General features: G+C 40.8%; 1 protein-coding gene across 1 annotated transcript in view; it reads right to left on the bottom strand.

Moving 5' to 3' along the window:
* The window catches only part of LOC124779577 (Down syndrome cell adhesion molecule-like protein Dscam2), a 432737-nt gene that overhangs the window by 136610 nt on the left and 280001 nt on the right, over positions 1 to 16126 (bottom strand). The window contains exons 15-16 of the mRNA XM_047253719.1: positions 9328 to 9476; positions 998 to 1208 (exon numbers count right to left, since the gene is read on the bottom strand). Of these exons, the coding sequence (XP_047109675.1) occupies positions 998 to 1208; positions 9328 to 9476 (360 nt within the window). The remainder of the gene's footprint in view (positions 1 to 997; positions 1209 to 9327; positions 9477 to 16126) is intronic.

Raw genomic sequence — 16126 nt, 5'->3', positions numbered from 1 at the left:
ACTCAAGAGCAACACCATCAAAGGATGCAACCTGGAATAAAACGTACAAACTACAGGAAAACAAGCTGTGCTCCCAAAGCATGTGAGCACATTCAAATATTCACACTGTTTCAAGTAAAATGTAAATGTTGTGTGACTAGGGCCTCCCGTCAGGCAGACCGTTCACCGGGTGCAAGTCTTTTGATTTGACACCACTTTACTTCAGCAATTTGTGCGTTGATGGGGATGAAATGATGATGATTAGGACAACACAACACCCATTCTCTGAGCGGAGAAAATTTCCGAGCCAGCTGGGAATCCAACCCAGGCCTTTAGGATTGACATTCTGTCACACTGACCACTCAGCTACCAGCGGCGGACACTGTTTCAAGTCAAAGACATGAACTAACCATGTAAAGGATGTAAGATATTTGATTCTTTTGAGAAATTACAAAATTAGTTTTATACAGTAATATATATTACTCACAACTGGTGACTGATGAAGCAAAAATAATAGAAATAAATGTAAACTTTTGTGTTTTAATGGCATGGCTTGGTTTTATGTTTATGTGTGTTTGAATTTTAATAATATAAGCTTTTATCAAAAGTTCTAATGAGTGGTTACATGAGGATTACAGTGACTTCTTTTTAATGAGTTTATCATCATAATCCGTCGACAGTCTATTTTCACTGTGTTCTAAGTTCTTCTGACAATAAAGTTAGTTTAACATTAAGAATCAAAGTCAATATTACATTTGATTTCACAAAATGAGAGTAAATTTGTAACATTTAAAAAACTGTAATTTACACCATTCATGGTATACTGTATAATGTATTCCAAACAGAAAGGTACTAGCTCACATAAACTAATTCCTAATGGCTCTCTCATTCCTCATTTTAATGAGGTTGTCTAAGCATAAGGAAAATTTATACATTTCAGTTTAAACTGCTGTATTTTTAATTTTTCTTGTGGCTTGCAATGTTCCACCTAGGTTATCACTATGCTATAAGTACTCACTTCTTACTTGTTAAATCAGCACCTGACGATGAAATGGAGACGTTAACGGTGCCAATGTGATTCCAGTCATCGATGAGGCTAGTTGCCCTCTTGTACTGTATGAGATATCCCATCAAGCTGCTGTGTCCATCAAATGGAGGCCGCCATGACAGATGGACTGACCTGCTGTCTACCTCCACCACTTCAACATCAAGTGGTGGGTCTGGTGGCTCTGCAAACAAAAACGTTAAATAAATGAATATATTTTGCGAAGACAATCACAATTATTATATAAGAATATGTTCTGGGACACTAAAACAATCCCACAAAACTGGAAGGTTGCATTAGTTCAACCACTCAAAAAAAAAAAAAAAAAAAAAAAAAAAAAAAAAAAAAAAAGAAGAAGAAGGAGGGCAAAACAGACATAAGCAATTACAGAGGGATTTCAATACTCCTTCAGATCACAAAATCTTACTGAAACCTCTCCTGAACATATTAAATCCCCCTATTAAATGAACAAACTGGGGATTACTGAGTTGGATTTAAGAGTAAGAAATCCTATCCAGAGGAAATTCTAAACTTTAAACAAATTACTTAGTACATCCAAATATTAAATAAAAAAGGGCTGATATTTGTTGATTTTAAAAATGCATATGATTCCATAGATAGAAACTTCTTCCTCAAAACCATGAAGGACTTTGCTGCAGATAGGAAAACTCTGGAAATAACTAAACAAACTCTTACAAACACATCATCAGAAGTTAAATTTCTTGAAGTAATTTCGAATTTCTTCTCAATTATATCTGGAGTCAGACAAGTGGACAACTTGTCACCAATATCATTCAGTTGTGTGCTGGAAAAAATAATAAGACAATGAAAAATAGTGAAAAAAAAACAAAAAGTTAATTACAACATAAAGCTGGGTTGACTGAAAGATGAAAGTAAATTGTCTGGCCTTGGCAGACGATCTCGTAAAAACAGATGGAACCTTAGAGAATGCAAAGAAACGACTAGAGCTACTGAAGGAAATAGCTGCAAGGGCAGGTCTACAAAAACCATTTGAAACACAGAATACATGACCAATGAAAGTAACTCGCCAATTGTTGCAACATCCAGTAAATAGACAACTTTAAATATTAGTTAGTTAGTTTGTTTGTTTCATGTTCCATGGATCATTTTCCACAATAGATTGTAATGATATGGAGTGACTCACTTTACATTCACATCACAAATTAATTTGTAAATATGGTCAAGTGTTACTAAGAACTATGCAGGTGAAACTAGTATTGATGAGTTGGGCAGAGAATTACAGCCAGCTAAGCCCATAGCTAATATCTGTACAAGATGAGATAAAAATTGTAGCAAAAGAGGCAACAGAAATTAGGGAAAGATGTAAGGCAGGAATCACCAGGGTCAACACAGAATTAACAATGACTGCTAGCACTGGTGACAACTAACAGAAATAACTTGGGTTACTTTATAATAGATTATACAGAAGGAAGCTGGATACCTCAGTACAGCAGTAAACACCACAATATTAAATGGTTTATAAGAAGTACAATCTTTTGATAGGAACTGCAACAGATTCTGATTGAAAGAGAGATAACACCCAATAGTGGTTTTGCTCAGGTTCAAAAGAGCAATACCCCAGAAATAAGCAATATTCAAAAATGACAGATTTTACAGTGAAGTGGATGGATGAAGGAGCAGCCAACTGAAGGGATTCCCTGAATTTAGACAGGACGATGTACAATGAGTAGAGAAATACTGGCCACACAAAGTGCAAGAAGAGAACAAGGATGAACTAAGACTACAAGTATATAATAGACAGATGGATAGGTTGGTAGTTGGTATGTTACAAAAGTCACTAGAATTTCTGAATGAGCCAGTGGGAGAGAAAACATTAAGAACATGGGAAACAGACAGAGTACCAGCACGATATGGAGATATGTCATACGGTGCAATGGTCGAAAAGGAAAAGCAAGCAAAAATTATTTTAAAATGAGTACAAGAAGCAGTGAAGCAAGAAGGTCATGATAGTAAGAGGAATAACTCGGATAACAACACCAAAATCAGGAATACAGTTGTAAATGGCCCATGCCCCAGTGACAACAATCGGTCGCTACAGATATAATCACAAAACTTCTGAGCAGGCTTTTGGTCACATGAACAGAAAACTGGCAGATGAAGCAAGATATGAAGAGCACCATGAGACCTGAGAACAGCAGCACAGGAAGTTATGATGCAATGAGAGGCAAAATGTCATGCTGAGAGGAGAGGAAGAGATGCATAGACTACGGCACAAAAAAAGTACAGAGAGAAATGAGAATGCCCTGAACTAGTGCTGAGGAGTAAATGGCATCATTATGAATTATAAAGAAAGGAAGACATAACACAGGAATTAAATACAATCAGGGAAATAAAATTCAAGAATTAGTTAGGCAGTAATATGGGTAATGACATAAACCCAGCTGTGCATAATAATGAGGAAAATGAAAATACAGTGGTAATAGTACATATAGTCAGTTAGATGTTTTGGTTGATGACGAGATTATGACTGACAAAGAGGAGGAAGAAGAAAATACAAAAAAAGATGGTCCCAGAGTATTAAAAGAAATGGTTTTAAAAGTATGAGGGTGGTTTGAAAAGTTCTCGGAATCACCAGGACAGGTCAGCACTAGTGCAACGAGTTGTTCACATGACATTCATTGGATGGTTGCCTATAAACGTGTGCCACGTTGGTACTCTTGGAAGAGAACTGTGGTGGTGACTTGGCTTTTTTGTTGTTCCTGTGTAGTGATTTGTGAAGATGGAAAAAATTGAGATTCGAGCAGTGAATAAGTATTTCTTAAAGAAAGGATGAAAGCAAAGGACATTCATGATTATTTCCAGAATACACTGGGGGACTCTGCTCCTTCAGATTCAACTGTAGCCAAGTGGACAAATGAATTCAAATTTCGTTGGGAGAGCTTAGATGATTATCTGCACAGTGGTCGGCAAAGATGTGTCACTACTCCAGAAATCACTGCAAAAGTGCACAAAATGGTCTTGTCACATGAAAGGGTATATCAAATTTCAACTGAAGAATTAGAAATGAAAAAACTATCTGCAAGATAGGTGCCATGACTCTTGACGCTGGATCAAAAATGCACGAGAATGAACATATGAGAACAATGTTTGGCACGGTTTATGAGAAACAAACAAGATTTTTTGAGCCAGTTTGTGACCACAGATGAAACTTGGGTGTATTACTATACACCAGAGACAAAACAACAGTCAAAGGAGTGGAAACATGCTGATCCTCCGCCACCAAAGAAAGCAAAGACAATTCGTTCAGGGGAAAGGTCATGACACCAGTGTTCTGAGAGGCGAAGGGGATTCTGTTTGTAGATTATCTTCCAACTGGGCAAACAATTACTGGAAAATACTATGCTAACCTCCTGGACAAATTACAACAAAAGATATGCAAAAAAACGACAGGTTTAGCAAAGAAGAAATTCATCTTCCATCAAGACAATGCTCACCCGCACACAGGACATCGCCACAGCAAAATTACACAAACTTGTGTCCCCCCCTGGAGGAATTTTGGCCCTCATTAACCAACACATCCAACCAATTGCCCAAAATCCAGCCTCCCACATCAAAGATACCAACCATTTCCTTCCCCGACTATCCACCATTCCTATCCCTTTACCTCCTGGATTCCTAATCATCACTTGATGCCACTTCACTATACACCAACATCCTTCATGCCCATGATCTTGACACTATTGAACACTAGTTCTCCCAACATCCTTCACACTCCAACCCACTACTTCATTCCCCACACACTTTACTAACTTTAAATCAAGCAATGGAAAGGATGGAATGTAATAATATGAGAGATGTTGAGCTGCGATAGGCACAATAAAAAGATTCACACAATCACAGCTTTCGGCCATTAAGGCCTTTGTCAGCAGTAGACATACATACACACATGCACATGCACATGCAACTTGCACACACATCTGCAGTCTCAGGGAGCTGAAACTACACTGTGATCAGCAGCACCCTTGCATGATGGGAGTGGCGACTGTGTGGGGGTAAGGAGGAGGCTGGGGTGGGGAGGGGAAGAGATAGGATGGTGGGAGTGGCGGACAGTGAAGTGTTGCAGTTTGGACGGAGGGTAGGAGAGAAGGTGCGGAGGTGGGGAGGGGGTAAGTAGTGGAAAAGAGAGAAATAAAAATAAAAGAAATTAAAGGCTGGGTGTGGCAGTGAAATGACAGCTGTGTAGTGCTGGGATGGGAACAGGGAGGGGGCTGGATGGGTGAGGACAGTGACTAACAAAGATTGAGGGTTACAGGAATGTACGATGTATTGCAGGGAAAGTTCCCACCTGCACAATTCAGAAAAGCTGGTGTTGGTGGGAAGGATCCATATGGCACAGGCAGTGAAGCAGTCATTGAGATGAAGGGTATCATGTTTGGCAGCGTGTTCAGCTACAGGGTGGTCCACTTGTTTTCTGGCCACAGTTTGTCAGTGGCCGTTCATGCGGACTGACAGCTTGTTGGTTGTCATGCCTACATAGAATACAGCACGATGGTTGCAGCTTAGTTTGTAGACCACATGAACGGTTTCGCAGGTAGCCCTGCCTTTGATGTGATAGGTAATGTTAGTGACCGGACTGGAGTAGGTGGTGGTACGAGGATGTATGGGACAGGTCTTGCATCTAGGTCTATTACAGGGGTATGAGCCATGAGGTAAGGGATTGGGAGCAGGGGTTGTGTAAGGATGGACAAGTATATTGTGTAGGGTCGGTGGACGGCGGAATACCATGGTAGGAGGGGTGGGAAGGATAGTGGGTAGTACATTTCTAATTTCAGGGCATGACGAGAGGTAGTTGAAACCCTGGCAGAGAATGTAATTCAGTTGCTCCAGTCCCAGATGTTACTGAGTTACGAGGGGAATGCTCCTCTGTGGCCGGACTGTGGGACTTTGGGAGGTGGTGGGAGACTGGAAAGATAAGGCACGGGAAATTTGTTTTTGTACAAGGATGGGAGGATAATTACGGTCAGTGAAGGCTTCAGTGAGACCCTTGGTGTATTTAGAGAGGGACTGCTCGTCACTGCAGATGCAATGACCACGGGTGGCTAGGCTGTATGGAAGGGACTTCTTGGTATGAAACGGTTGGCAGCTGTCGAAGTGGAGGTATTGCTGGTGGTTAGTAGGTTTGATATGGTCAGAGGTACTGATGTAGCCACCTCTGAGGCCGGAGGTCATCTTGTTGGGTTGAGTAGGACCAGGTGAAGCAAATAGGGGAGAAGTTGTTGAGGTTCTGGAGGAATGTGAATAAGGTGTCCTCACTTTCAATCCAGATAGCAAAGATGTCATTAGTGAATCTGAACCAGGTGAGGGGTTTAGGATTCTGGGTTTTTAGGAAGGATTCCTCTAGATGGCCAATGAATAGGTTAGCATAGGATGGTATGATGCGGGTGCCCATAGCCATACCATGGATTTGTTTGTAGGTAATGCCTTCAAAGGAGACGTAATTGTGGGTGAGGATATAGTTGGTCATGGAGACTAAGAAGGAGGTTGTTGGTTTGGAATCCATAGGGCTTCTGGAAAGAAGTGTTGGATAGCAGTAAGGCCATGGGCTTTAGGAATGTTAGTGTACAGGGAGATGGCATCAATAGTGATGACCATTTCCTCGACCGACTCTCCACAGTTCCTCTCGGTTTACCACACGGTGTCCTACTCATCACCCTCCTGGCCTCAACCTTTGTTAGTCACTGTCCTCACCCATCCAGCCCCCTCCCTGTTCCCATTCCAGCATTACATAACCGTCATTTCACTGTCACACCTAGTCTTTTAATTTCTTTTATTTTTATTTCACTTCTTTCCATACTTACCCCCTCCGCACCTTCTCTCCTATCCTCCGTCTAAACTGCAACACTTCACTGTCTGCCACTCCCACCATACTATCCCTACCCCTCCCCACCCCAGCCTCCTCCTTACCCCCACCCAATCGCCACTCCCATCATGCAATGGTGCTGCTGATCGCAGTGTAGTTTCAGCTCTCTGAGACTGCAGATGTGTGTGCAAGTTGCACTTGCGTGAGTGTGTGTGTGCAGTTGTGTATGTGTATCTACTGCTGGCAAAGGCCTTAATGGCCGAAAGCTATGATTGTGTGTATCTTTTTATTGTGTCTATCGCGGCTCAGCTCCTCCGCTATACAGTAAGTAGCAACTTTCCTTCTCTCATATCGTTACTTTACTAACTTTATCATACAATACAGCTACTCCTCTGAAGGGAAAGTATACAAACAAATCTCCGGCACAGCATGGGTACCTGCATGGCTCCCTCCTGTGCCAACCTGTTTACAGGCCATCTAGAAGACACCTTCCCAGACTCCCACAACCCTAAACCCTCAGTCTGGTTTAGGTTCATGGATGGTATCTTCATGATCTGGACACAGGGCAAAGACACCCTATCCTTATTCCTTCACAACCTCAACACCTTCTCTCCCAACTGCTTCACTTGGTCCTCCTCTACCCAGTGTGCCACATCAATGGATGTTGACCCCCTCCTCTCTAATGGCTCCATCCGCACCTCTCTTCACATGAATCCCAACAATCACCAACAGCACCTACATTTTGAGACTTCCATACCTCCCACACCAAAAAATTTCTCCTATACAGGATGGTCATGATAGGACAGCATATCTACAGTTACACAAATTTCCACTGCCCTGCATGCTAGGATCTCATGAAGTCCTTCACAGGCACTATCTCCAGACCTAGTCTGTAAACAAATTTTCCGTGCCATATCCCCACACACCCTCAATCCTCCCACCATCCCCAAGAACCAACAACTAAGGAGTGCCCGTTCATCACTTAATACCACACCAGACTGTAACAAGTGAATCACTTCCTCAATCAGTGCTTTGATAATTTACCATCATTCCCTGGTATGAGGGACATCCTAACCGAGATTTTTACCACCCCTGCTAAACCGGTGTTTCACTGTCTACCCAATCTCCACAACATCCTAGTCCATCTCTTTGTCCATTACAATTCCAAACCCTTGGCACAGGGATCATATCCCTGTGGAAGACCTGGGTGCAAGACTTGCCCAATCCACACAGTCAGTCCTGTCATATGCTTATCCTACTACATCAGAGGCTGGGTGATCTATGAGAGCAGCCATGTCATACACAAGCTCTGCTACAATCGCTGCACAGCTTTTTATCTGGTATGACTACCAACCAGTTGTCCACTAGGATGAATGGCCACTGCCAAACTGTGGCCAAGAGCAAAGCAGACCAACCTGTGGCACAACATGCAGCTGAACATATGCTTGATTTCAGTGGCTGCTTCACAAAACAGGCCTCTGAAGTCTTCCCCTCCAGCAGCATATTTTCTGAACTACACCAATGGGGGTTATCCTTATAAGACAGTCTCCATTCTCAAAACTACCCCAGACTCATCCTGCAGTAATCTAGTGTTCCCACACCCTCCACCCAACAGTTTCTGCCCTCTCCTCCTTATCATCTCCTCCCACTTCACAGCCCCTTCCACTTACTGTGTACCACCTTCTACCAACATACCACTGATCTGTTCCCCTTCTCTGCTCCTCTCATTTTCCATTGCCCTTTCCTCCCCCCCTCCTCCCCCACTCCATCCCCCACAGCCTCACGATGCTGTGCCTCTTTTCGTTGTGCCCATCTGCAACTCAGTGTGTCATTTTTACGATGATTAGAAATCTATCCTTTTCATAATAATGTTGATATTGCATCCTGGGCTTTCCATTGTTTAAATTTGGTATGTTTCAGAGGACAATATTACAGCTTTGGAGCTCCCTAATAAAATCAATGGTTATTAATTGATACCATAAGAAGAGAAATGTAAAAAGCACTAAATCCAATGGAATGCTCACTGTGGAATTCATTTACTATTAAATGATAATGCATAGCTATTTTCTACTACGTGTCACATAATTAACTGTAGAACCAGCCATATGATTCTTTCCAGATTCCTTTATTTCTTTAGCAGCAAGGGCTTTTATTAAGTGACAAAAAAGAAAAAGAAAAAAGTGAAAAGATTGCAATGTTAATCAAAAATTCAATTCACAAAGGAATTAAAGACATTAGCTGCCAACTGTCTTTCATTCCTTTGTGTCTTGCATCACAGAGGCCACAGGATCATAATGGTGTCCTGTCTTCCGGACAGGTCTGAAAGAACAGATGCCAGATTCTGACTGTCTGAAGCAATCTTTTGTTATGAAACTTCTACTCTCTTTTGTAATTACAGCAGAATTAATACTCACATGGAATAAGATTTAACAATAGAGAACAAAGTTGTAAACAAACTTACCTTGGATAGTTAAATGGACAAGCAGCTCACTGTGACCAAACACGTTTCCTGCTTCACATACATAGAGGCCAGAGTCCTGTCTGTCTGCCTGGTCAATCACCAGCTGAGCCTGCAGTCCTATGGCTGTCTTCATTTCTGACATACTTAGTCTGGAAGTAATGTGAAAAATTAAAGTCACTAGGATCACATTAAAAGAAAGTAATGATCACATAAGAAAGTGAAACACTTACTTCAACTAAAACATAAATGGAGATCACCAACAGTACTTGCCTATTGAAAATTACATCTACCTACATACTTAAAATGATGCCACATTGTTTGAGTTACTTCCATTCCAATTGCATATGAAGTAAAGAGGAATGACTGCTCAAATGCCTCTGTGCAAGCTGTAATTAGTCAACGGGAACAGAATGTAAGCAGCTGAAGAATATCTCTAGATTCTTCATTTAATACTGATTCTTGAAACGTCATGAGTAGGCTTTTGCAGGATAATTGACTTCTATCTTCAAGTGTCTGCCAACTTAGGATACTTAATATTTCCATGACAGTTGCCCTTAAGTTAAACAAACTTGGGACCTTCTGTGCTGCCCTCCTTCGAATATGTTCAATAGTCCCTGCTTGTCCTATTTGGTGTGGGTCCCAAATACTTAAGCAATGTTCTAAGATGGGACACATGGGTGATCTGTAAGCAGCCTGCTTTATAAACTGATGGAATTTTCCCTATATCCTGTCAATAAATCGAAGTTTGCCACCTGTGTTACTTAATTCTGAGGATATGTGACCATTTCATTTCATATCCCTGCAAACTGTTACAGCCATGTGTTTGTGTGAGATGGCTTATTTCAACTGTAACTCATTGATGTATTCAAAGAATACTACAGGGCCGTTCAATAAGCAATGCAATACATTTTTTTCTAGGCTAATTTCAGTTGAAAAAAATGTGTAATTTGTTGTGAGAATTCATGAAATATTCCTGCTTCAGTCCCCACTGTTTCATGAAGTTCTGATGAGTACCATCATTATGCAGCGCTGTCACTATCACAACAAGGTCACGCAAACCTGTCCGATCTCCCATGTGCTTGCTGGCCACACACAGCTGTGATTCCTGTAATCTTGGAAAATGAGGACATTCTTATTCGACTTGATGCAATAATTTAGCAACAGCTGTATGTATTGTAGAAATTTATTTTATTTTATGAACTTCTATGTGCTACCAGTTTCCGCATTACATTGATGGCATCTTCAGGCCACACTCGTCATAGTCGTAAAATCGCTATACATGGCAGGAGCCATATAACTGGATCCGTGAATCAATTGTCCTGCAACAGCTCTTGGGGGCCAGGCGACACAGACAGCTGAGTCTGTTCAACGTACTGCCCAAGGAGAAGTTGAGCTTCTCCCACCATGTTCCTTGCTCTAATAACATGTGGGAATGCAGCTGGATAAATTCTTCAAAAGTCTGATATTCAGACATGTCAGACCTATCATTTTCAAGACATAAACTGGATAAGGCCATAAAATGACAGTAAATGACAGTAACTGTTACTTGTAGAGATATCGGTGAATTTCGATGTTATCGGTCATCATTCCCTAGAGTTATTTGCAGATGATGGTTAATTGTTCAATGTCGAATGAGTTAGTTTACACTCATAATGCCCATTAACAGCACAAAATATGACATCTTACTGACCATTTTTATAATAGTCTTTTAATTAGTCTTTTCTACCACTAATTCTTTTTTATGCACAGTGATTACACATAATTACAGTCAAACACATCAACATACACATCTTATACACAGTTTCAAAAATTCTACTGAATAGAAGCTGTTGTCAAGCAAATATAATGATTTCGGTTTGTACTTGAAGTTAATTTTGTTGTGTATTAAATTTTTACTTATATTATAGTTCAAACTGCAATATTTGATAATTGTTGTATGCAGTTTCAAAGATCTTGTTGTTAGACAATTGTCATTGTGAGAAAAATTGTACTTCTCATCTTCACAAAGCTCTGTCAGCTGTTCTTGCGTATCGATGTCAAGCAAAGTAAATCTGTGGAGCAGTAGACGCAATGTCATCAAGACATGAATTAATATTTCTCTCATGATGACTGATCAAAACTGGTTTTAATATTTTAGTATTTGAATGTGTAATATTATGTACCTAGACAAATGAGCCTGACTGTTGTCTGCAGCAACACAGTTTGGCAATGTGGACTTTGTTTGCCCGCTCTCTGCTACTACGCATGCACAGTTCTCACCCTTCCCTGCTTCGCCCTCTATGCATGGAAGTGTCATCTTACATGACGCGAGCTATAAATCATTGTAGTAACGAACAGCAATAGTCAACACATTTCCCTGGGGCAGGCCTGAAGTTACTACTACATCTACCAACAACTGTCTATCTAAAGCAATATTCTGCAGCCCCCCTACAAGAAATCATCAATCCAGTCACAAATTTCATTTGAAAGTCCTTATGAGCATACATTCATTAATAAGCATTGATGTGGTATTGAGTAAAATAGTTTCAAAAGTTCAAGAAATACTGCATCTCCCTTACTGCATTGATCAACGACTTTCAGGATGCTGGTTGGCTTTGAAGGTGTCATTCCATTTTTGAAGCCTTATTATGTTTGATCTCCGGATATGTTCTATGATTCTATGACAGGCAGCTGTCAGTGAGATTGGATAGTAGTTTTGTGGATCACTTCTGCTATCCTTCTTATAAATGGATGTGCCTGTTCTTTCTTCCAATCAACTGACACTGGAAAACAGTTTTTTGTTCACAGGATCTATGGTATATAACAGTTAAAGCTGGAGTTATCTCTGTTGTAAATTCTGTACACAATCTGACAAGATTCCCAGTGTCTGTGGAATCTTGTTGAGTTTTAATGACTTTACCTGTTTCGTAATGCCATATAATTCATCTTCGGAGTGGAGTGAGACGTAATGTGGGGCAGTCCATCTGTATCTTCCTTAATAAAGGAACAACTGAAAATCGGGTTCAACACTTCTGCTTTAGCTTTGCTACCCTTAATTCCAGTTTCTGTGTCATCCACGAGTGTCTGAAAACTAACTTAGATGTCACTAAGAGCCTTGACATGTGACTAGAACTTCACTAGGTTTTATAAGAGATCATTTGACATGATTCTGTTGAGGTAGTTGTGGAAGACATTATGTGTTGCCCTCTTGACAGCCAAATGAATTTTATTCAGTATCTCTCCATCAACAGCCTTCTGATTTGTTTCCACCTATTATTCATAATACACAAGAAATGTATTTGCAGTTGGAATCTGGATGACCATCAGCTGTGTAATGGGATGATGACGTGAAAATTTGTGCAGGACTGAGACTCGAACCCGGATTTCCGCTTATCATAACCAGTCACCTTAGAAATTGGCTATCCGAGCATGACTCATGACGACACCCAAATTTCTATATGACGTCAACCATGTATCTACAACTTGCACTTGTACATCCATTATGTATATTCTTGAGCAAGGGAGACATCTCACTTGAAAGTCACTTGCCCCGTGTCAGCAGATAAATATGATATTGCAATGGGCAACTGTCATTCTGAATTAGATGCAAAGTTCCTTCAGACATCCATGGATGTCCAAAGGAACAGCCACTGTGGCAACTACAGCCATTATGAAATACAAGAAATGTATTTGCAGTTATGAATATGAACAACCATCAGCTGTATAATGCATATATGCATGACCAAAGGAATAATGCATCATAATTCAGAATGACACGGGCACTGCAATACCGTTTTATTCCCTGTTTCTTCAGAAGCTTTTTACAATCACTGTGTAACACGGAGGGTCTCTCCCATCATGAACTGTTCTATTAGATAAATATGTGTCCAGTGCATGGTCAACTATTCTTTTAAGCTTGAGCCATAGTTCTTCTATGTGTTACTGTTCACAGATAAGTGTTTGGAATTCCTCTTGGAGACGTGACTCAACTGCCGCTCCACTTAGTTTACTGAACATGTAAATCTTCCTACCTGTTTTAGCTGCTCTTTGTACTTTAGTAAGCAAATGCCTCATGATCATTGGTACTAGTTTCACTATGCTCATTGTCAAAGAGGTCAGGTCTGTTTGTTGCCATTATCTAACATGTTTCCATCATGACTAGGCTTCTGAGCTATCTGTTGTGGAAATAATCGATTCAGCAATTAACTGTAGTGTATGTTACCTTTGGTGCAAAGTTTCATCTCTTTGTCATTTTGTTTTGAGAGTAAGTAATAAAAAATAATTCTATAAGCTTAAATGAGTTGTACATCATTCTAAGTGGTATACAAGGCTTACCCATGTAATTAGTGCCCATGACAATGAAGTAACAAGTATCATTATGGACAATTTATTTTGTGGACTCTTAAATATGACACTATACTGCAGGACACTCAAAACCTGCTGCATGCCATCGACAATGACATTCACAAAAATTGCCACGAAATGCAGTGAACACAATGCAGTGCATAGAACTGAATGTTAAAATACTGCAAAATCACATGTCAGTTAAACAAATGCGAACAGCAGAGCTGATTACAAGCCACTGTGCATTTGATCTTTCTGCTACACTAGGGTCATGTTAAGCCAGATTTCAATAAGTTGACTGTTCTGGTGATTTCTTCCACATTTGACACTGCACTATGGGGCAATGAGCTGTCTGTCTGTCTGTCTGCTCAAGTGGTTATTCCCTGCTGTGTTTGCAGTTACATGCCCTGCCATTACTCAATGATCAACCACAAATTTGGCTCACGTTCACAGAAAATATTTTTGGACTCCAACAAGTTACCGATGATCATGAACAATTTATGCTAGTAATCAGCAGTTTAGATCAAAGGGAGACAGTATTGGTGTCAGACATTATAATGCACCCTTCACATCATCAGGCTCACGTCACCTCACTTTAAAAGCTGAATTAATTGCTCACTGCACTAAATTGCCAGACCAAAGGCTCAGACAGGTTCTTACGAATAAACAGGAGGCAACAAATCAACTTCAGAATTTTGATGGAATTTACAGGGTATGATAGACATAATAACAGTTTTGGATAATTTGCTGTTACATATTTGGCAACAGCAGCCACCAACACAGGTGCAAGAAGATCAGACATTACGCAAGTTGCCAAAAGTGGCTGAGAGAGTGTATTGGTGGAGTCAAACAGCAACAGTTTCCAAGACATAATGAACAGAAGATGAGCCAGTTGACCCCACCCAACAGATGCCAAACTTGCCTGAAGAGATAACACCACACTGTGCCAATATCACACCCTGCCACATGCTGAACATAGCTGCAGGACTCCATAGCTTATGCACCAAAGATAAGATTCTACCCCAATTGCTTCAGGTGCAGCAACAATGGAGTGAACCTACTAAACAACTAAAGTCCCAACACAAAACAGTGCTGCAACCCTAAGATCAGCTGCAGACTGGTGGGCGTCTTAATTAATGTCTGCTGGTATCACCAGCAGTTTGGTCAACCAGCACTGAAATAAACAAAATCACGCACCTACCCAAACTAAAATCACGATCAGGATTATGCAATAGTTTGCAAGTTAAACAGAAAGCACTACCATCCAAAGAGGTATGATAATCAACACGTGGAATGCCATCACACTGCAGTAAATGAACTGCACCACAACAGTTGGTACATGCACAGTGGCAATTTGATGTTGACATAATTTTCACAGACACTGCTGCCACTGGCACATACTGCTGCTTCACAATGCTTGTAGGTATCAGACAGGTACACAGGTATGAGGCACACTGTCTCAGATGTCAACACACTACCAATGTGCTTCTGATGATAAGCCTGATGAACATTCATGCCTGAAAGTACACAACTCAGCAATTTCCACCTACAGCCATAAAGTGCTAACTTCATATGTAGGATTCACCATCACCTTCACATGGGCATTTGTAGCTGTTGAGCATACATTAGGTGCCGATTTCCTTGCTCATTATGCATTAACAGAGGATTTAAGGAAACACGACTAGAAAATACATTTGACACCAGCACAATAACTAGTATAGCACAATGCAGAGAACAGAGAATAACAACCTATGACAACCCAGAGAAGACATTACTCATGAGCATGAACTAGGAAAACACTGTCACCTCAACCAAAACATTACAGACAAATACAGAGAAGCTAAACATGCTAGAGATTAAATCTGAACCCCTAGAATGTGAACTAGAAGACTTTTCATGATGAAAGGACAATTGCTGTGCTTTGAAATTTAAACACTATGAGAAATAAGGGGAAGAAGAAAAATTCACTCATGAAATGCACATATTGTAGTGGAAACAGTGGCCAGGCATCAAAATTGGGTAGGAAGAGGCAACAGAAGCAGACACATACTTGGTACCATGGTGATTACCCCATACACCATAGCAATAGCAGAGGCCAATAGACAGCATATGATATGTCATGGGAGTCACAGAAATAGTTTCCTGCTCCATGTATGGAGGTCAGGACACTTAAACTGAAGAAATTGTACAAGCATATGCAGAAGCTCTTCGCAATGGGTTACAGAAAACTTCCATACAAGATGGACATTGGGACATCATTAGTAGAAATGGTGTATGAGGAGCTGGTGGGTCTTCCTGTAGACTATCTCACACCACCACCACTGCCATTACTGGCACATCTGCCACAGTTGGTGCAACAGCTCTGAGTTTGCATAGCCAAGATCCAAGGACCACCTGCTTCAAGACATGGGCGAGGCAACAGGGTGGGGATAAGGAAGAGGCTGGGGCTGGGAGGGATAGTAGGGAAGGGGTGGGG

This window comes from Schistocerca piceifrons, chromosome 1 (assembly GCF_021461385.2).
Source record: "Schistocerca piceifrons isolate TAMUIC-IGC-003096 chromosome 1, iqSchPice1.1, whole genome shotgun sequence".
In the NCBI taxonomy this organism is placed as follows: domain Eukaryota; kingdom Metazoa; phylum Arthropoda; class Insecta; order Orthoptera; family Acrididae; genus Schistocerca; species Schistocerca piceifrons.
The sequence above is the reverse complement of the archived record's forward strand: the minus strand, read 5'-3'. Positions and strand labels throughout refer to the sequence as shown.